The sequence below is a fragment of the Calidris pugnax genome, unplaced genomic scaffold (assembly GCF_001431845.1).
Source record: "Calidris pugnax isolate Ruff unplaced genomic scaffold, ASM143184v1 scaffold171, whole genome shotgun sequence".
NCBI classification, from domain to species: domain Eukaryota; kingdom Metazoa; phylum Chordata; class Aves; order Charadriiformes; family Scolopacidae; genus Calidris; species Calidris pugnax.
The window spans coordinates 12,381,301-12,401,964 of record NW_015091064.1 but is presented as its reverse complement, the minus strand read 5'-3'; the positions used below and the strand labels follow the sequence as shown (position 1 = coordinate 12,401,964).

Here is a 20,664-nt window from a genome sequence, read left to right as displayed (position 1 = left end):
ATACAGTTCATATTAAGAATCTTCTCCTAGTGAGGTTTTAAAGTCTGGTTAGACACCCAGTTGTCTTCTATTTCCTGATTCCCTCTCTCTCATTCAAAACAACCAAACCCAACATACGTCTTCGCTGACTTAAGGTTTGACAAGAAGAATTATAGCTTTAGGCACAAGGGCTTTTAAGACTGGAAACTGGATGAACAGATGACTTTATAAAATAAGATCTGCTTATGAGACATTTGTATATGCATGCTTCATTATCTTACTTTTGTTTGTTTTTAACCACCACAGAAACAGGAATAACTCAATACCTGATGGTCTTAGAGGAGTTAGCTAATCCCTGGGAAAACAGCTGTCCAGCTTGCAGTTTCTGTGTATGGCTAATGTGTCAGCAGTTGTCGTGGGTTAGAAATACTGCTCGTTTTAATATTCCCCTTATGAGCCTCTCCTAGCTACAAAGGTTTCCAAATACCCAACCTGAGCTACATCTGGCATGCCTGGCATACTCCAGTGAGGAACTCACTCTCCTCCTCACCTTAATGAACACCTCCTTGGCTGACTGCGCTCAGCGGCGCTTGGACAATTAGACGAGACAAGGGTTTACAGCAGTTTAAGCAAGAATGCTGACTAAGACTCTGCAAATCAAATATTAAAAGACTGATTAAATATTTTACGATCTTTTTACTTAGGCTCTGATTTGAAGTTTACTTCATCTGTGAGCCAGAGATGCACTGAAGGTTAATTGATGGAGGAAGAGTAAATAACAGCTGATGCTGCTGGCCCTAAGTATGCAAGGCATTTAAGAGTATTCCTAACCTCAAGTGTGCAGTCACTGACGTGCTCATTTGTCTCACTAGGTTAGTGTCACCAGGGCTCAGATATGTGATCAAATTACCGCAGTGAAAGTGGTTTAAGCTTATGTGTTTTTCCTTGTACTGTATATTTGGACATGTCTCCAATGACACCAAGTAATCCTTTAAAACGTGTTAATTTGATCATGTATCCAAGTATCCAGTGCGGTAAATTGGGATAGGTGGCTATGAAAAGTGGAGATGATGCCTTTTGGAAGACAAATAGCTTTCATGGAGAAGAGAGACATCCAGCAGATCCACTACAACTCAGTCTACCAGGATTAGAGTATAAATCTCTCCCCTTTCTTCTTCTACAAAATCAAGGGTTTGTAACTTATAAACCTGACTTGACAAATTGCTTCTGTGGATTTTGATTTATTTTTTTTAAAGTGAAGGAATTACCAAAACTCTTATAAAGCAATTGTTGATCCATTTTTTGCTACCTGACTGGGCCGGTATCACTTAAAGCCCACCAAAATTCCAAAGCTCACCATCCAGCAAGGGTTCTCATTGTATTTGGGGCTGGGAGTTGAAAATTTAAAAGCAGTCCAAATTTTTAGCTTTAGAAAAGTACTGCTGAGCTTGTGTCTGAACTCCTTTTCAAGAGACATTTGGTAAGGATTTGCACATACCAAAGTACAATTTACGTAATGAGCAGGAAGAGTTATTGGACTAATCATTTTTAATAGAGATTCCTTGCCTTTAATACAGAGCTACACAATAGAACTTAATAGCTTGTGGCAAGTAAATAATTTACACATGGATTGTGTCTGAATACAAATGTATACATAAAATATCACAGACTTAATGAAGCCTTTGGGGTGGTTTTTTTTAAATCAATGTAATTGATTTTGCTGATAGGTCTGCATTTATATTTTTGTAAGCTACATTTCGCTTTACCTGCGCATGTGGCACAGTCATGATTTTTAAGGGAGGCAGGGAAAACTCTGCAAATGAAATTAAAAGCTAAGGACGCAGAGTGTAGGTATTTCTGAAGTGTCTAGGGTAAGACACTCAGAAATAACACTCCAACGTGACCCAACGGTGTGGCTCATTTACAAGCTACTTATTGGAAAAGGTCAACCTCTCAGGAACGCTCATGACTATTCAGGGTGTTTTGCAGCATTTGAGCCCAATGAAGCTGGTAATGAAGAGTTTTCCCCTTAACGCTGAACGTTGTGGGTTGTTCAGCTTCAGTCAGCAGCGTTACTTGCATTTGGCTTGGGCTCCTACTAGAGGGGGGGAGAAGACAACGGTTGACAAAGACCATTAGGGTCGTGACTAAGGCACAACTGAAGCCAGAAGGAAAGTGGTTGGATGGAAACATGGGTGTGTGTTTCAAAGGGAGAGGCAGGGAATGGTGGTTGCTTTACCATTGGAACACCAGCTTATGACAGGCCCAGAAGCCATTTCTCACTACAAAATGCACGCACAGCTCATCCTCCCTCTTCCTAACACCCTGCGTTTCGTCATCATTCACTCATAAAAGGTAGCCATCAAAGGAAAACATGGCGACAGACACCGCGGCTGGGCTGTCGGGCCTGAAGAGAGTGGCGGGAAGGCCCCGGGGTCCCGCCGCCCTCCCCAGCCCCGCCGCCCGCGCGCCCCGCGGGGCCGGCCCGGCCCGCCTTACCTTTGGGGTGCCAGGGGTCGGTGAACTCGTACTTCCCCACGCCGATGGTCCGCAGCATCTGCACCCCGTTGGTGTTGTCCGGGCCCCCCGCCGCGTTGGGGGGCAGCGGGGCGGCCGCCTGCCCGTTGGTGGTGGGCGCGCTGCTGGGCAGGGCGGCCGAGGGCAGGGCCGGGGGCGGCGGCGGCAGCATGGGGCAGGCCAGGTGGCCATTGCCCACCGGCCCGGGGCCCGGGTGGGCCACGGGGCCCACGCCGCTCATGGAGGACATGCTGAGGGGTTGGCTGTTGGTGTACAAGGGCTGGCTCTGGAGGTTGACCACCATGTTGCTGAGGGGCTGGGAGGGCTGCGGCTGGAGCTGGTAGTGGGCCGGCATCAGCGGGAGCTGGGGGGTGACGTGCGGAGGGAGGGAAGGCGTGACGCCGATGACGGGGGCCTGGACGTTGGCGGCCGGACTGAAGGTGGGCGGCTGCGTCATCCCGTAGGAGTGCGTGATGAGGGCGGGCTGGCTGCCGGCCGCCACCGTGGTCACCCAGGGCGCTGCACCTGCGGCACGAAGAAAGGCCGGCGATGGCGGCGGGCTGGGCACGGGGGGAGAGCAGAAGACAAAACCAAACACCCCCGGCCTTCCCCCCTCCTGCCCAATTGTGCCGACGCGCCCTTCTCCTTCACGCTACCTAAAGCTGATCAGGGTCTGGAACCGTTCCCAACCGTAAAGTGCCTAAAATTGCTACGGCGATGTGAGTGCAATTGTTAAAATACTCATCAGGTGACATGCGGCATGTTTGCAGTTTTATGTATTTTGCGCTTTATGCAGCTTAAGCGCACGCTTCCAAGAAAATTAACCTCTTTCCCCACCGTGCTTTCATGGCTTCCTGACAAACACTCTGTGTGTATAATAATGGTGCTCCAGCCGCTACAAAAAGATTGTAATTAGGCGTCTGGCATAGTAGCACAATGTATGATATGTGTCTGGAAGCTGGAAATCATTTCAGGTAGTTCTGGACATAAAAGAGGTCTTAAAGTATTACAGAGTGCCTTTTCCTCTAGTGAAGGCAGAGAAGGAGATAAAAAAACCCCACTCTAATGAACTTGCAGGCATCTTAATACATTTATATTAGCCCCAGCACAGAAGAAACTCGAGGGGTCTTTACAATGAGAGAAAAACCCTGCTAAAGAATAAAGAAAGGGCTCACAATGAAGTCTAATTTACAGAGGTAAATGGAGATAGTGCATTGAATTTGCTTTGAACGATTTTCCCTTGTAGAATTACAAATAAGATTAGAAACATACCTGGGTTTTCATTCTCCCTCATCTGTTTAGATGGAGGCTCATCAGTGTCCCAGGGCGTGGACTGATTGATGGGTGTCTGTCCCCACCTGACGCTCGTTGCAAGTCCTTGAGGCTGATTTTCAGTCTTGGAAATGCAAGGTGTCTACCAGAGAGACAGAAAAATACAGAATAAAAATGTTGAGACTATTGGGAATAATTACAGTTCCTCATAGCTAGTAGTTTGCTGCTTGTTTTTTTGTTACAGTCCAAGAAGGTCCTAAAATCTTTGAATATCATTCTCCTCCAGGCTTGCACGACATGTCAACATATTTGAAAAAAATACTTGTGGAAATTTAATAGATCCACCTTTAAAAAAAAACCCACAACAAACTAGCATTTTCAGAAATAAGTTGCTTCTTTTGTCTTGAAAATAAAAACACCAAACCAGATACAGTAATATCCATTCAGTCACAACTTACATAAAATGGGACAATCTTCTGTTTGCTCAATCTCTTCCCAAAATAGTGAGTTTTGTTTAGCAGAAGGCAGAACAAGAGAGACTTATTTACAACCATAGGACAAATTACTGTAGAACAGTAAAGAGAATTCTTAGTATTTACTGTCTGTCAACCCTTAAAATTGAATGCCAATAAAAAAAAGCAGCGTAACAGTCATTGGTCGCTGAAGTGGGTATGTTGGCAGTTCTTCAGAGATGTTAAAATAACTGTAAAGGAGGGGAAGGATCAGGGCTGAATAATCATCAAAAGGGATATGATCTGAAAGAGATTTCTTGATAAAGAAACTATCACATGAATTTAAATGCTAAGCCAGCACCCCCCTGCAGTTTACAGGGATCTTCCCAAACAACCATGCCTTTGCTGAGAAAACACCTGTAGAAAACAAGGGTGCTCCAACAGGTCTCATTTATTTAACTCTGCAGCGCATTTCATTGCTGGAAGATTAAAAGTTTTTTTGTTTTGTTTTTACTGGTGTCAGAACCTCTAAACCAAGAAAATGGAACCAGCTGCCTATTGCTGAATGAGTATTGAGGACGGAAGCCATAAAGAACAGGAGACCAGTCTGAGCAATCACTTGTTTGCCTTACATCTGGGAAGTAATTTAGCTCCGAGACGGGGTACAGCGGCTCCATAAATGCCCTGGGTCACGTAGTACCAATGAAATCTCTGTCAACACCAGCAGCCTTTTTCCTCAGTACCTCAATCGCCCCGTGAAAAGAAGTCATTAGCGGACCCATTTATTCCCTCTGCAAATTCCTGCACACCTTTCCCAAGCCCATCAGTCATTCCTCATATCTTTAAATCCATTAGGGGTGCCTGTTTCCTCCTGCCTTCCCTTCTCTGCCCCCCCCTGCCCCTAACACCCCCACCAGATCTTCTGCCCTGCTCCAACGCTATCCCCCTTCATCCAAGTGCCTCCTATCACACATTCCCTTTTCCACCTGAGCTTTATCCTCCTTGGGCTCTGGGAGTGAGGAGTCCTGGGTGCAGACCTTGATGGAGGACAGAGCTTTTGCTGTGCTGCTCTCTCTACTCCCAGAAGCCACAGTGAGAATATTTTCCCCTCTAGAAATTGCTATCCTTGGCTAAATGCAGCTGTACACAAGGAAATGTGATTCTTAATGTCTTTTTTTCTATGGAATCTTGAAGTTAGAATTTTCAGCTTGTGTCCAAATTATTAGTATCTCAAAAAGTATCAATTTATTCTTTTCCATGGTTTTTTGGTTTGGTGGTTTTTTTGGTTGTGTGGGGGTTTTTTTCTTTGTTTGTTTGTTTTTTGTTGGGGTTTTTTTGTGGGTTTTTGGTGTTTTCTTTTGGGGTTTTTTTTTTTTTTGGTTTTTGTTTTTTTTTTTTCTTTTTTCCAGGCTATTTCTCTAATGTGTCAAGATTGTTTTTGGTTGTTGTTTTTTTTTTTTTGTGGTTGTGGTTTTTTTTTTTTTGGGGTGGTGGTTTTTTTTTTTTTTGTGGTGGTGGTTTTTTTTTTTTTGTGGTGGGGGTTTTTTTTTTTTTTGGGGGGGGGTTTTTTTGTGTTTTTTTTTGGGGTTTTTTTTTTTTTTGGGGGGGGGGTGGAGAGGAATTTGACTTCTGATTTTTTTCTATCCTATGGGCACCAAGGACCATATCCAGGTTTTAGATTCACATTTCCTTCTGCGCCCACCATTTCTACTACTTCTACAAGTTCTGCAATTGAAATAAAAATGCGAGTCAGGAAAGGTAAAAAGAGAGGACATGCAGACAAGCAAGAGCTTTAAGATTCATTCTGCTGTATTCTTGGCAAAGAAAAGGCAGGAGGGGAAGAAATAAATCTCAGTTTTGAAATGCTTTCTATTTATAAATTGTCCTGAGAAAAGGCTTAATGTGAATACCTTTAGCTTTTACATTGTACAAGGTCTTTGACACAGGAGGATATAACGCTGTTGGTGGTTTACCAGTTCATGTTAGCAGTATCCCTTTGGATCTAGCTAAACTGTTTAACAGTGGCCAAAGCACTCTGCAGCAGAAAAAGAAAGAAGAGAAAGAAAAGCACCACCAGCATTCTCTGCCTATAAATCAGCTAAGATACTTCCCCCAGAAACGCTATTATTTATCCCAAAGCAAAGCTTTAAAAAACACTAAATGCAATATAGAGAACTGGGCATTTTTATGAACCATCAAAGGCAGACAGGAGGATTCACAACTCAAATCATGCCCCGCACGTTCCACATGTGGCATCTGTGTGTTGCATTTCTTTGTTGTATGAACCGAGTCTTATAAGTGGTTTTGAAATACATACTTCTCATTATTGTGTGGCATTGTGGAGATGTGCAGCATCTTGTGTAACTTTGTTACATTCCCAAGCTGCTTTAAAACAGCGTCGATCTAAAATAAGAAAAAAATATTCCTGTACCTTAAATAATACTGAACCACACACACACACTATAATTTTAAAAGAACCCATATGTTCTGTACAGAATGGGTAAGAAAGGGAATATGTGACACAGCTCTCCTAAATCCTACAAAAATCCTATTGCCTATTTTGCAACTGAAAGCCTTCTCTCCAAAAATACTAGAGCACCAGATCAGACACATTTGAAACTGGTGGAGTTAGAACTCAAATCTGGGTCTAAATTCCATCCTTTGAGCATTAATAATGAGGAAGGAGGTTTGCAGGTTTGCTCTCAATAAATACTTCTCCTCTGATTCCACAAAATGCTAGTTTTTTCCAATTTTTTTTTCACTAAACATGCTCACCAACCCCGCTTCTTAGAGGCTCAGTGGATTTAAAAGCACAAGTCCAGCACATTCTTTCAAACTGCACTCCTGAGTTTGTATTTATTTGATCTGAAAGAGCTAGAGATTAGTTGGTATGAAATCACAGCACACATCCCTGAAACACCGTTTCGACAATAATGGTGGTAGAAACAGGAAAACAGCTTACTGAACTTCTTTTTTTTCTAGGTATACTTCTGGTCTCTGATCTAATTTCTGTATTATTTTTTTTAATACATGAAGGCTTACTTTACAAGTGTTACATGTCTCTGATCCAATTGCAGCAATTACCGATGAGCGTATCTGGAAAGCAAAATTAATTCCAACGTTATCAAACAAAGGAACTTTCTGTCCATGCGCTCAGGCACATGACAGCACTCTATTTGATGCTTTTAATGTACAACACAAATGACCAAAAAATGGCCTGTATTATGCTACTTGTGCAGGGGGAAGAGATGTGTTCCATTAGTGATCTGCAGACTTCACAGAAACTAATTGTACTATGTTAGACTTTTATCTTTAGCTTTCATGTCAGATGCTTGTTTGAATTAAACACGAAACACATGAAAAAAGGAAATGCATTACAAAATCTACTGGGTATACATTTTAAAATACTGCCAAATGTCTATTTACATGAAAAGACAAAAAGGTTTCTGAAAGGTCTGTCGAAGCCTGGCTAGTCAACAGCAGCATTGGCTATTTAATTGCCTGAAATTCATGGCAGACTAAAAAGATTACTAAAGCAATCACCAGCATCTTTGTAGCACCCCTAAAATGTTCAATCTGTGCTCTTTGTCATGAAAAGAGTACCCCAAATCCAAATCTGAGGGTTTTTTTTCCTCTTTTGCTTGAAATAACCATGCAGAGCAAATAAAATTTTCAGTTGAAGCTTGCATTTCACCCCGTGCCTGCCCCTCTGAACTCCAGCAGTGAGCAATCTCCCAGCTTTAAGGAAATTAACTGCAATACAGATGTACAGGCAGAAGGGAGCAAGATGGAACAATTTCAGAACTATATGAGACTAACACAGACAAGTTGCCAGGTTGTCAATTTTTTGTAGCTCAAATAGTCATAAACCATGGCCCATAGGCAACAGTAATTGGTGTACAGCTGGTCCACTGAACCTTATTAAATTAAAACATTAAAAACCTTCAGATTCGTGGGGCTTTTCAGAATATCCACAAGAAAGTTCGCGAGTTCACAGCAATCAGCTGGTGCTAAAGATTGGGAATTAGAGATTTGGTCTACGCTGCACCAGTTCACATGGTTACTATTAGGTGTCCAGGAGGCATAGCCACAACTAAGTCAGACTTTAAGTCCAAAGTTTTACAAATCTTTGATGAAATAAGACCTAAACTTGCTAAAGCAAGACCTTTTTACATCAATGGAAACACTGCACGACTACCAGCATTATAGAGTATGTTAGTGGAATTAAAAAAAACCCAACCCAACAACAACAAAAACCCAACAACAAAAATCCCAATGCAATTTTTCCCCAGGCTCACCACCACCAATCACTTCCTGGGAGGTCCTTATAAACACATTTGAGCAATTTCCCCAAAGGCTTGTAAAACTGCCGACATACATCCTGCTCCGGCTCAGAGTGCTAAGACCTATTCAAACAGTTTCATGAGCAAAAAAGAGCTAATCTGGATAGAGGGATCCTATTTGCGGTTCCCAGCCACCAAAATTATTTTACTAAGGCCTTCATTTAAAGTGATGGATGAGAAGTAGCGATTCTCTGTTCCAATTATCCAAAAGAGATTGGGAATGGCAGCTTAATACTAAGATAATGTATCCAATATGCAACCCACTCTATTTTCTCTCCCCATTGAAAATAAAAAGGCTAAGACACACACATGCATAGAGGCAAACATTCCCTCCCACGGACTCAGGTTTTATGGCCTGTCATGGGTAAAAGCAACTTCAATTTAATGAGGGAATTCCTTTTAAAGCTGTTAGCTACGCTTTGCTCTAACAAGTAATGACTGGTGGCCCTGGTCGGGTTTTAAGCCTGAACGTGTCTGGTGCTCTAAAAAGCTCAGTGGTCTTTGCACCAAAGACTTTATGGTCTAATTTGTAGTTCACGCTGCTAAATATTGCATGGAACAGGTATTATTTGTGTGCAAGAGGCACACGGGCAAAATCTGAACCACAAAAGGGATAGATCTTCATCTGGGGTAAACTCCTATACCGTGTTGGACAGGATCCCAGGCGTATATCTGAGTCTAGTCCATGGCCAAAGAAGCTCTTAAGGATATATGCAGAGCTTTTAAAGATGCAATGATGACAGCAATATCTCCTTAGCACCGGCTGTTGGGCTGGGCTACAGAAATGAAACTGTTGTTTTAAGAGAGGGCTGGTACTGTAATGTATGAAAAACCTAAGAGATACGGACAGGCCAGCAGGCAGGAGGAACGGAACAAGCTGTCCTGCAGTAAAACCTCATTCAACAACTTGCTCATGGGTGGAGAGAAGTACTCATCTACCTTACAGTTCCCATCACCAGGCAATTCTGCGATGACACAGCGTTGTTTTTCTCTTTCCAAAGCTGATGTGGGAGCAGCGAGAAAGAGAATAATATAGTTAACTCATAGGAAAAATGTTGCTCCTCTGCATAAAAGACAGAAGAAGTCTTAGTTCCTTCTGGGGTGGAGAGAATAATTCAATACTGGCATCTTAAACACCATCCACTGATGAGCCACCAGCCAGTTGGAGCTCTGGAGCGCTAAGGTATAGCCTCCAGGCGAGACACATGGCTTAGCAGCGGGGTACAGTCTGCATCCATTCATGTTTTTCAGAGGATTTAAAGACACCCCCACCTTGAGATTAACGACGCTGGCTTGGAGAAATCCATGAGTGCAGCAGGGCCCACGTCCCAGACAGGCACAGCACAACAGCCATTACCCAGCCCCGATCCCAGCGCCGAGCTTCTCGCCACCTAGTCTGTGAGCTGCTAAGAAGGCAGATGTATAAGCACGTCCAGCTTTCTTCCCACCACCACCATCACCCCACCTTTCCTGGAGTGAGCCTCTTTCCCATCTCATCCACGTTTGTGCCTTGGTCACCCTCCCAAATAGAGTCAGCCAAATTCCCAAGCTCAAACAATGCAATGGTAGAAAACTCCATACTGGGAATGGGTCAACTGCTACTGTCTCATTAACCCTTTCTAAGGCTCCCTGTCCACACTGGCTGCAGGTCTGGGGATGCAAAAGGAGGAATGAGGTTATGGAAAAGGGGGAGAGAAAGATGGGATAGAAGAAGGTTGCGAATTGACTGTAGGTGATATCTATTTCTTTCTGGTGGCTGCACTGTCCAGGACAACCATCACTCTCCAGTCAGGTGCTCAGCATTAGGTGGGAATGAATGTGGGACCATGGAATGATAAGAAAACTTCATAAATGGCACTTTGTATTCCGTCTTGGCAAATTTCACCAGCAGAGGCTCAGGTACTCACCCAGCTGCCTTCATTTCTCAGCGAGAACATCAGGGAACGGAGCTGAGGTATCGAACCGAGGTCCCGGCTGCGACACTTGCTGCTCCAGGACACCAGGGACATCAGCGCACGACACTGGGTTCGAGCACAGAAGCCCCACTTTAGCCTGAGCAGAACCTCCTCCGCTACGAGGGTCGGCATGCAGATCAACCCCACATCAGAGCAAAGCTACGAACGCAAAACCATCTCACGACGGAGGAAAACCCGCAACATCAGGAACAAGGCGGCAGCACGTACAGCAGAGAACATGCACCACGCAACGCAAGAGGGCTCTCAGAGATCCTGCAGGCATCCCCTGGTAAGAGGCAGACAAATCCAGCTCATCATAAGTGCTTTTTGTCAGAGGGCAAAAGGAAATACGGGTAATAATGGAATAAGTGCTTGTCAGACCAGAATCCCAAGGGCGTACAAAGGATGTAACCCTTGTGTACTGGCAAAGCTACTCAAGAATGACCTAACGGCAGACAGCCTGAAACTAAACAGTTATCTTGAATGCAAATGCTGGCCATTGATAGGGTCAGGAGTTTCTTCATATGGCATTTTTGTCCCCGATTTTTTAATTATCCAAACAGTACTCTGAATTTCATTCTGGATCAGGGCCTAAAGCATTAAAGAGAGGAATACTTGTAAAGTAAAAGCTGTGTCACTTTAGGCTCCGATCCCACTATTAAATTACTTCTAGAAAAGTTGCCTTTTTGTCGTATTGGATGCCGACATTTTACATTCAAGCCCTCTGAATTCAGTATTTCGATTGCAGTACACGCCCCGTGGCAGGAAAGTGCATGTTCTCTGCCTACACAGCAGGCACATAAAAAAAAAAAGAAAAAAAAAAGAAAAAAAGAGAACCAAGATAAGCCCGTGAGTGTTGAACAGTGCTGCATGATATTACTGATTTATTAACTTGGCTTGATCAATAAGGCTATCATCAAGGGCACATTTAGTTTGCACATAAATTTCACTTTCTAAGAAGCACTTTTGTGTGCTCACTTTAGTTTCCATAATCTGATCCAGGTCTTAGGAAGCTTTCTTTAAGGGAGAACAGAGAATTCTTTTTCTAAAAAAAGGATCAAAGTATACTCGGTCAACCCTCAAACAAAAGGACAGTCAGTACTGTAGAAACAGCATGCTTACCTTTCACAGCGAAAAGAAAAATAAGCCTATAGGTCCAGATTTATCACTGCCTTAAGTTCATCAACATCAATCAAGCTATTAAATTGTGGCTGAATTCAGCTCATAGCAATTTAAAAATTTCAACTTTCTTTGAGAGTCTTCCATCAGTAAGATGCTAATTTAATGCATAATTTAAACTCCACTGTCCTTTAACTCGGCGTTTGTAAATAATTAAAAAAGAACTAAAAATCCTTTTGCATTTATAAAGCTGCCCCCCCTTTTTCCACTGCAAAACAACAAAGTCTTTTCAATCAAGAATTTATTTATTCTTTAAATCTGAAAGCAAAAGCCGTATAAAAGATGAGGAGAAACTGATTTACAAGATAAAACAATTAGCTCTGGGATATGTACATTAAGACTAATAAATTTCACATCGTATTTTAAAGGAGTGGAGGAGGAATCCCAGATATATTAGACTTTATTCAAATTCTATTGAAATGTTCAATTAAGAGCATCTTATGAAGGTAAGTTATGCAGTCACTAAAATAAAGATGTGAAAAACAAGATTAGAGTGCTGCATCTCTCAAAAAGGCTATACACTTTAATAACCCATTCCTTTTCCTACACAGAAGATAACATCTAAAATCTGGCTATTCCTGTAATTGCTCCTGTCTTGTTAAAAATTTGGGTTGTGCAGGAGAAACACGAATGTATTCCACAGTAAAATCTACTAAAATAATATATTGCATTCCCTTTTAATCCAAAATCACGTATCTCAATGGTTCTTATTAAAATCTTTTTTTTCTGTGCAGACAGATGAAAATGCATTTTAAGACTCAAACAAGTCTGTGCAAAAACAGCTCGAACCCATCAATCTCCCAGTTGGTTCTTAAAAGAAGCTAAACATTCACCAAGCTGTTCCGACCAGACGTGACTGGCAGATCCTTTTTGGGAATGAGGTCTCAAGATGCAACCCCGCTTCCGTTCAGATTCATAGCTTTAATAACACGAGAAGTTCAGTGCAGGATCAGGCAGTTGGGCAGTCATTTAATTTGATTTACAACAGAGTCCTAATACATGGTTTTTCTGGAAACATGGCCCCCGTTTTCTCCAATTTTTCCGCTCTGTAGGTTTTACATCAAAGCATTCCTGCTCATTTTGTTTCTGTATCTCCACCCCACCGGTAGGAAGCTGCCCAGTTCTCCTGTTTCCTTTCGAAAGAACTGATTCCTGGACTAGCATGAACGCTTCAGCTGCCTCCACCACCATCCTTCTAAAAGATTTATGGCAAACACATCGCATACCAAGCTATAAATCTAGCAAATGGCTATTAGACATACTTTGCTGTCCACAGCCACACAATTTAAAGTAAAACAGATAATGGTATAGCTGTGGCTAGCATTACTAGTAGGCTTGCCAAAATTGTGCTACATTGCCACCCATTTTTTCCTCACTTTCATTTTTGGGGTGTGAATCAGATGATCCTTCAGTATTACTCTGTTGCTACTCTACTTGCAATGCTAAATAGTTCCCTCATCATCCAAGGATAAACGAGGACTGTTAAGATTAAGCTCTACTTACATTTCCTCTAACAACAAATTGCTTTATGTTCCTTTCTTTCTTATTCCTTTAAGAACAAGTTCTTCTAGTTGTCCAGTTTGGCACATTGGACTAATTAAGAAAAGGAAACCCAGCAAGGGTGGGGAATTCAGCGAGAGACCTAGTGCTTTTGAAAATCCTCTGTTATGTATCTTTTAAAGAAAAATTATGCTACTGAAAACTTAAAACCTCCTACTCTCTTTGCTCCCGGGAAGTTAACACAAAGTAAACCACCTCTAGAACTAATTTCCCACTCAAGAAACTCTCTTTTTTTTCTGTGCAGACAGATGAAAATGCATTTTAAGACTCAAACAAGTCTGTGCAAAAACAGCTCGAACCCATCAATCTCCCAGTTGGTTCTTAAAAGAAGCTAAACATTCACCAAGCTGTTCCGACCAGACGTGACTGGCAGATCCTTTTTGGGAATGAGGTCTCAAGATGCAACCCCGCTTCCGTTCAGATTCATAGCTTTAATAACACGAGAAGTTCAGTGCAGGATCAGGCAGTTGGGCAGTCATTTAATTTGATTTACAACAGAGTCCTAATACATGGTTTTTCTGGAAACATGGCCCCCGTTTTCTCCAATTTTTCCGCTCTGTAGGTTTTACATCAAAGCATTCCTGCTCATTTTGTTTCTGTATCTCCACCCCACCGGTAGGAAGCTGCCCAGTTCTCCTGTTTCCTTTCGAAAGAACTGATTCCTGGACTAGCATGAACGCTTCAGCTGCCTCCACCACCATCCTTCTAAAAGATTTATGGCAAACACATCGCATACCAAGCTATAAATCTAGCAAATGGCTATTAGACATACTTTGCTGTCCACAGCCACACAATTTAAAGTAAAACAGATAATGGTATAGCTGTGGCTAGCATTACTAGTAGGCTTGCCAAAATTGTGCTACATTGCCACCCATTTTTTCCTCACTTTCATTTTTGGGGTGTGAATCAGATGATCCTTCAGTATTACTCTGTTGCTACTCTACTTGCAATGCTGAATAGTTCCCTCATCATCCAAGGATAAACGAGGACTGTTAAGATTAAGCTCTACTTACATTTCCTCTAACAACAAATTGCTTTATGTTCCTTTCTTTCTTATTCCTTTAAGAATAAGTTCTTCTAGTTGTCCAGTTTGGCACATTGGACTAATTAAGAAAAGGAAACCCAGCAAGGGTGGGGAATTCAGCGAGAGACCTAGTGCTTTTGAAAATCCTCTGTTATGTATCTTTTAAAGAAAATTTATGCTACTGAAAACTTAAAACCTCCTACTCTCTTTGCTCCCGGGAAGTTAACACAAAGTAAACCACCTCTAGAACTAATTTCCCACTCAAGAAACTCCAGGGTGACAGGGAAAGAGAGAGAGAGAGGGGTTATAGTGAGCCCTAAATAGCGCTAGAACTAATTTCCCACTCAAGAAACTCCAGGGTGACAGGGAAAGAGAGAGAGAGAGAGAGAGAGGGGGGTTATAGTGAGCCCTAAATAGCACAGGTTTGTTCTGTAAGCCTTGTAGGGAAAGGCAAGCTAAAATTAAATGACCTTTGGCAGGGCTACCTCACCTACAACAGCAAGTTGTGAGCTGATCTTCCTAATTCTCCTCCTCCGCTGTTGCAGGTCATGGTCCATCAGAAGCTACTATTTCTGCTGGGATGGGTGTAGGGCAGACAGTGCTCTCGTAACCCCCAGGATGAACTGCCAGGGAGACCAGCCACGGGTCTACGCAGATAATACCCCTTAAGAGGCAGCGTGTCCCCTGCTGAACTGGCTGTGGCTTCCAGGAGAGGCAAAGAGAGTTTTCACTGCTCTCTGTTCAATCATCAACTCCTGAAGTCAAACAGAGCCTTGGTTTGCCGTAATAAAGCTTCAATTAGAACACAAATCTATAAATATCTAACAGCGCAGATCAAAATGGCCAACTTTGGCCACAAGTATTGATCAGAGTGAGAGAAGAGTCAAAACAGGACCAAACATCTACCTTAGAAAAAAACTAAAAATGGAATACTTTCCTTTCCACCCAACAGGTGAAAATCAAAATAATCTTTGCTGCAAATCCGAAATCTCCTTTCCCACCCATAGCACAGTTTTTGGAGTAACCGTTAGCTTCAGACAAGGACAGACTGTACCCCAGACTACCCAGACCTTATTACAACAAAGCCCAGAGCCTTATCTTGTTTTTTACATTTATGGATGGTCCTGTGCTAAATTCAAACATAGAGAATGTGCCGATTCCCTTAAAATCCTTGAGTAATTAAAAAAGTTGAGTGATTAAGCAAGACCCTCCACCCAACACCTACCCAACACCCCTGCCTTGGAAAGGGTCGCAGAGTTTGTGAGATTAAGGTGCTTTGAGAAGAGATATGAAGTTGGACTAAATGATCGTTGAAGGTCCCTTCCAGCTGAACTGTTCCTATTCTATTCTATTCTATTCTATTCTATTCTATTCTATTCTATTCAATATAAACAATTAAATAAGCATATATACACATACACACACATATATATCTATCTCCCCTTGTACTACTGAAAAGGTGATGCTGTTAAAATGTTCATCTCAGCTTCTTTCTAAAGGAAGTCCAAACTCAATGTGCTGAGGAAGAAAAAGAAGAGGTAAAAGCTAACAGACTAGCTGAGGATCTGCTTTTCTAATGCTGCATTTGATTAATTATGTGATTTATTTTCAATGACTGGTTCAATCAATCCTGATCAAATTAACAAAGACAATGATCAGAAATACCAGGCTAAAACACAATACAAATGATTTGGTTCCAGGGGATCCAATCAAATGAAACAGGATTAAATTAACCAGTGATCGGATTAAGCAGAAGTTGCTGTATAAAGTCAGAAATGTATCAGTACTTGGGGCCATTTGCTGTGTCTGTAGGTTGCCATTTCCAGCTCTTCCTAGAGCTCTCAATAAACTTCAAATGAAATTATTTTTCCTGGGTATCATAAGGGTAATGTGGAAATTCTTATTTTCTGATTCTTATTCTTACTACTTGTAAGACACTTTTGCTACCACAAATACTCATGCTGTTATTTCACAGTCCCACAGTACCTGAGGCTCTGTCATAGAAGGCACTTTCTACGGAAAAAACACACCCCCAAACACCCTCCCCCCAGCAGTCTGCACCTGAAGGAGTTTACAGTCTATGTGCACAACACAGAGATCAAAAGGTGACAGAATATCAGGATACAATCAAAAAGACAGAAAAACCCATTTAATTCTACAATGTTAGCAAAGCACAGAGATGAAAAAGCTACTGTTCAACAAGGAGTGTTAATGAAAAGTTGCCAGCGATACAGCTGGAAATGTAGTTCTTACCTAAAAATCAAAGTAAATACAAGTATCACAGGAAAAGTACTTTCATTTGCCATGTACTGACCTAAACCTTGAGCAGCCAACGAGGTCCTACAGCACTCAACAGAGATGTACCTTCAAATGCCTTCAGCTCACCCTGGTTCAGCTGGACCCATTAGTAACCAGCTGCAAAGGGACTCTTTGTGGCCAAAGCTGGGCAAAAGAAAAGCTGGGGACATCAGAGGCCGGGTCATTTGGAAGCAAATAGGAGAAAGTAAATGATGAGAGTTGGAGTGAAACCAAACTCAATTCCTGCCTTTTTTTTCCACTCAGAGAATCATTTAAAAGATAAACTTGAGGGATGAGGATAAGTATTCCCTAAGGACTTTTAATAACGCTGCTTTTGGATGCTGGCAGGCAGTCCTGCTTGTGAATCCTGGCCCCACCTGCTACACTGTGGATGTGACACTCGCGTGGCACTGGTCCTCAGTAACACAAGGCAGAGGAAAGCTACACAGCCACCACTCACACTGCACACGAGGGGCTAAAGCAGAGGGGTTTTCTCAGCTTTCCAAAGCACACGTGAACAGGTCAGATCCAAACCAACTCTCCCCACCCATCTTGTGTCTCCTACAGAAGCACTCAGGAGTGTGTGGAAAGAGTCCTTCCCTATCACTCAGTACAGCACCACTTCACATTCTACGTATACATTGCCCACGAACTGTGAGCAAACACCATGTCCATCCTGTGAGCAGGCATCTGTCACCTGACAGGATTTAGTCACTTGTGATCCCCACAGGACTTTCCACGCATGCAGGGAACAGACCAAGCTCAGTATTTTGGCAATCAATAGCCGGCCTCCAGAGTGTGGGTTGGTCTTTGTCGCAAATGAAACCCCTGGAGACATCAGACTAACTTTTGATGGTCCACGAGCTGGAGGTTCACCCACAGGATCTGGTTTGTATGGCCACGGCCATGTGTCCTACCCTTGCAGCTCACTGGTTGCACCACAGGTATTGATAGTGAAGGATTCTCCTTGTAGGACTTGGACATTTGATGAGCTGCTTTACTTACTCAGCTTGAGAAAGTATTTAGAGAAACATTCCTCTCTCCCCTCCTACAACTTAAAGAATTCATATCTTCTCTTTGTTTCCAGCTACCCCGGTGAGTCTATTTTAAAGCACCAGCTCTTTCCACTCAAAAGACATTTGGCAACATGATTAAGAATGCATTATTTTTTCTCTTCTGTCCCCTTAAAGGGTATCCTATTTGTACGTGCAGGCTTTTTCTCATGCTCTGCCTTGCTACATTTTTTTTTCAGTCTCATTGCAATTTTTTTCTTGAGTATTCTCAGTTTCATTTTCTTACTTTATTTTCCCCATGTCTCTATCTCTCTCCTCACCCTTTCTATCACATTCTCGCCTAAGTGAAATGAGAACCCAATTATACTCCTGTTAGAACTGAACTTTCAAATCCATCATGTGCTAGTGGGCTCAAAATTAGGCAAATAAATTCCCTCAACCCTACAAATTAAATTGAGTCTTTGCATATGTTCTTTTAAGAGCACAAAGATGTCAAGTATTCACCCAGCTGTCACAAAATATGATGAACAGGCACTTTGTATTCATATAGATTCTCTAAATCATTTGTCAGATTTAACAGAAATGCTAATGGATCCAAAAGTAAATTCTAATCTCTCCTAAATATCTGGTTATTATTTGTATTACAGTAGGACTTGGAATTGTCAGATGAGGATGAGGGCACAATCTCAATGCATTTCGCACACAAAGACAAAGATCATTTGGATGATGTGCAGGTATTATTCTGCACTTTCTCGAATTCTATCTCATTATTTTAACCAACACCCTCCTCATAGGTCTACTCAGCTTCATTTAAGAATAAGAGTACCATCAGCTTGTGAGCACCATTACCTAATGCACCTGCTACTGGAACCCAGGTCTCACATTTGCTGAAGCCAGCAACTGTCTCCCAGGTGCAGATTTTGAAGGCAAAAAGCCATCATGAAGGTCAGACTTTGCTCATGCTTCATTTTGGTCAAAGCTCCCGATGGAAGCGGGGCTGAGCAAGACCAGCCTCAGCCTGTGGATGGGAACTGGCACCAAGCTGCCAACGCCACCAGCTTGGACACCACACAGGGCACCTGCAGCTGGTCTGTGGAGGTCCAGCATGTCCCAAACACATAGGATGCGCTGCCCTGGCACCGATGGCCTGCACAATACTTCTCATGTGGTCAACCCAACACTTCAGGGAACCTGTGATGCGATGAACATGTCCCGGAGAGTTGTTCTCTACCTACTACCCTACTTGCTTGTCTGAAAACCTATTAGGGCGCCGCTTAAAGCAGGAGGGCAGCAGATCCTGGCTGTCAGTGATAATCCACTGCCAGAATCAATGCCGTTGGCAAGCTTGCTTCATGGATATTTACGATCAAAGAGCACATTTTCCAAGAACGTATTGTCAGTCCCATTGCCTTGGCTCAATTTCAACTCCAGTAATTACATTTTTGCCTTCCTAATATTCCCCTGCTGCTTCCAGGAGATGTAGGAGCCCTCTCATCCAGTCCCATGTCGCTGCACAGCATCACGGCCACATTCAGCACCAAACCCAACACACTTTAGCAGTGGAAACAGCTTTGCCTGGACATATTGTACACAGCAGTTACTACCCAAACAGCTTTGTGATCTGCAAAGAGGTGAAAAGTGTAAGATATTGTTGTTGCTGTTATTTAAAAAATGATTTATCTGCCTCTGGAACTAGTCGTCTTGAGACATCTTTTAATTTCCTTCTCTTTCATGAGTAAATTTGTACATTTAAATTATTTACCAAAGGTTGAGCTAGGTAGGTCCCAGTTTGTATTTTTTGTAATTTCACTAATAAAAGTAAAATATCTATAAAATGTGACTGTCTACAGCTTTTCAATACCCAGCTTCAGGGAGTTCAAGCCCTTTCAGATCTAGCTGAGAGAGCTAACTCCACAGGCAAACTAAAAATCTGCCTTTCTCAGTGGAATAAAACTCCTGTTTACAGCTGTACAGGGCATAAAATGGGAGGTTTTAAACTCGTGACATTTCCATGTCTGGAGAAGCTGTCACATGCCCAGCACAGTGTCTCACCTCGAGCTGGAAGCCCAGGGGCGTTAGTAGCATTAGCCCGACTGTAAGAGTACCAGAGGGAGAGAATGGTGTAACTAAAACACTTTAGAAACCTCCCCAAATCCTCTCTGTATTCAGAAAACAGAAGTTTCCCTGATGGGAAGGAACTCCTATTTCCAGCTGTGTGCGTTTGCAATCTTGCTTCTCAAAAACATGTTGAAAATCCCGGCTTGCATTATTTTGGGAGAGATTTCTGAATGCCCAAAGAGAGAGGAAACACTAGTTTTTAAAATTTTTTTAATTTTTTTTTTTTTTTTTAATTTTTAAAGACTAAGCAGCTGTTGGAAGCTGCTCAGAGCCAGAAACTGGTCAAATAAATCCTGTAAACATGGTTTTGTGGGCAAAGGAAGATTTGCTAAATACAAGTCCTCGTCAGCCGCCTTCGTCCGCTTTCCCTGCGCTCCTCCCCCTTCCCAAAGGGACTGTTTGGAGTGTTTAAACAACTGCAATTTTAAATAGACACCGTTAAGCATATTTTGTTTTAAAATGTAAAAAGAATGCCAAACAAAACAAGCCCAGCAAAAAAAAAAAAAAAAAAAAGGACAAGAAAAGTATGCATATAAGACTAATAAAGTATGAGTGCATGGATGTATTTGGGAGCATTTGCATGTGTCAGATGGAGCAGAAAGGAGGGGAGCAGAAGAGAGAAAATGCGAGATGAGACACAATGTGACACAAAAAAAAAGCACCAGTTGGGGAAGAAAGAAGCAGGCAGGGAAAAGACTGTCTCACAGATAAGCAAAGGCTCTGTGTACAACATGAGAGGAATTTTTAAACGCTGAGTTTTTACCTACTAACATCAATAGGGTTATTATAACTAACTTGGTAAGATCCAGGGGCAGCAGTTAAACGATGTAATACAGGTACCTAATTTAGGTGTCATGCCTACTTCTCTCTGTCGGCTCTGTGAGAAGCTGGAGTCTGGCAGCCCTGGATAACAAGTGGTCTAAATTACTCATCACTCTCTGGAAGGCAGGAGCC

At 42.4% G+C, this 20,664-nt stretch overlaps 1 protein-coding gene across 2 annotated transcripts in view; it reads right to left on the bottom strand.

The window, feature by feature from the left end:
- The window catches only part of KLHL29 (kelch like family member 29), a 338,750-nt gene that overhangs the window by 140,486 nt on the left and 177,600 nt on the right, over positions 1-20,664 (bottom strand). Inside the window, exons 3-5 of one of the 2 annotated variants that reach the window (XM_014956895.1) lie at positions 10,471-10,584; positions 3,769-3,910; positions 2,479-3,021 (exon numbers count right to left, since the gene is read on the bottom strand). In XM_014956895.1, coding sequence (XP_014812381.1) covers positions 2,479-3,021; positions 3,769-3,910; positions 10,471-10,584 — 799 coding nt within the window. The remainder of the gene's footprint in view (positions 1-2,478; positions 3,022-3,768; positions 3,911-10,470; positions 10,585-20,664) is intronic. The other variant, XM_014956896.1, reaches the window with a different exon arrangement.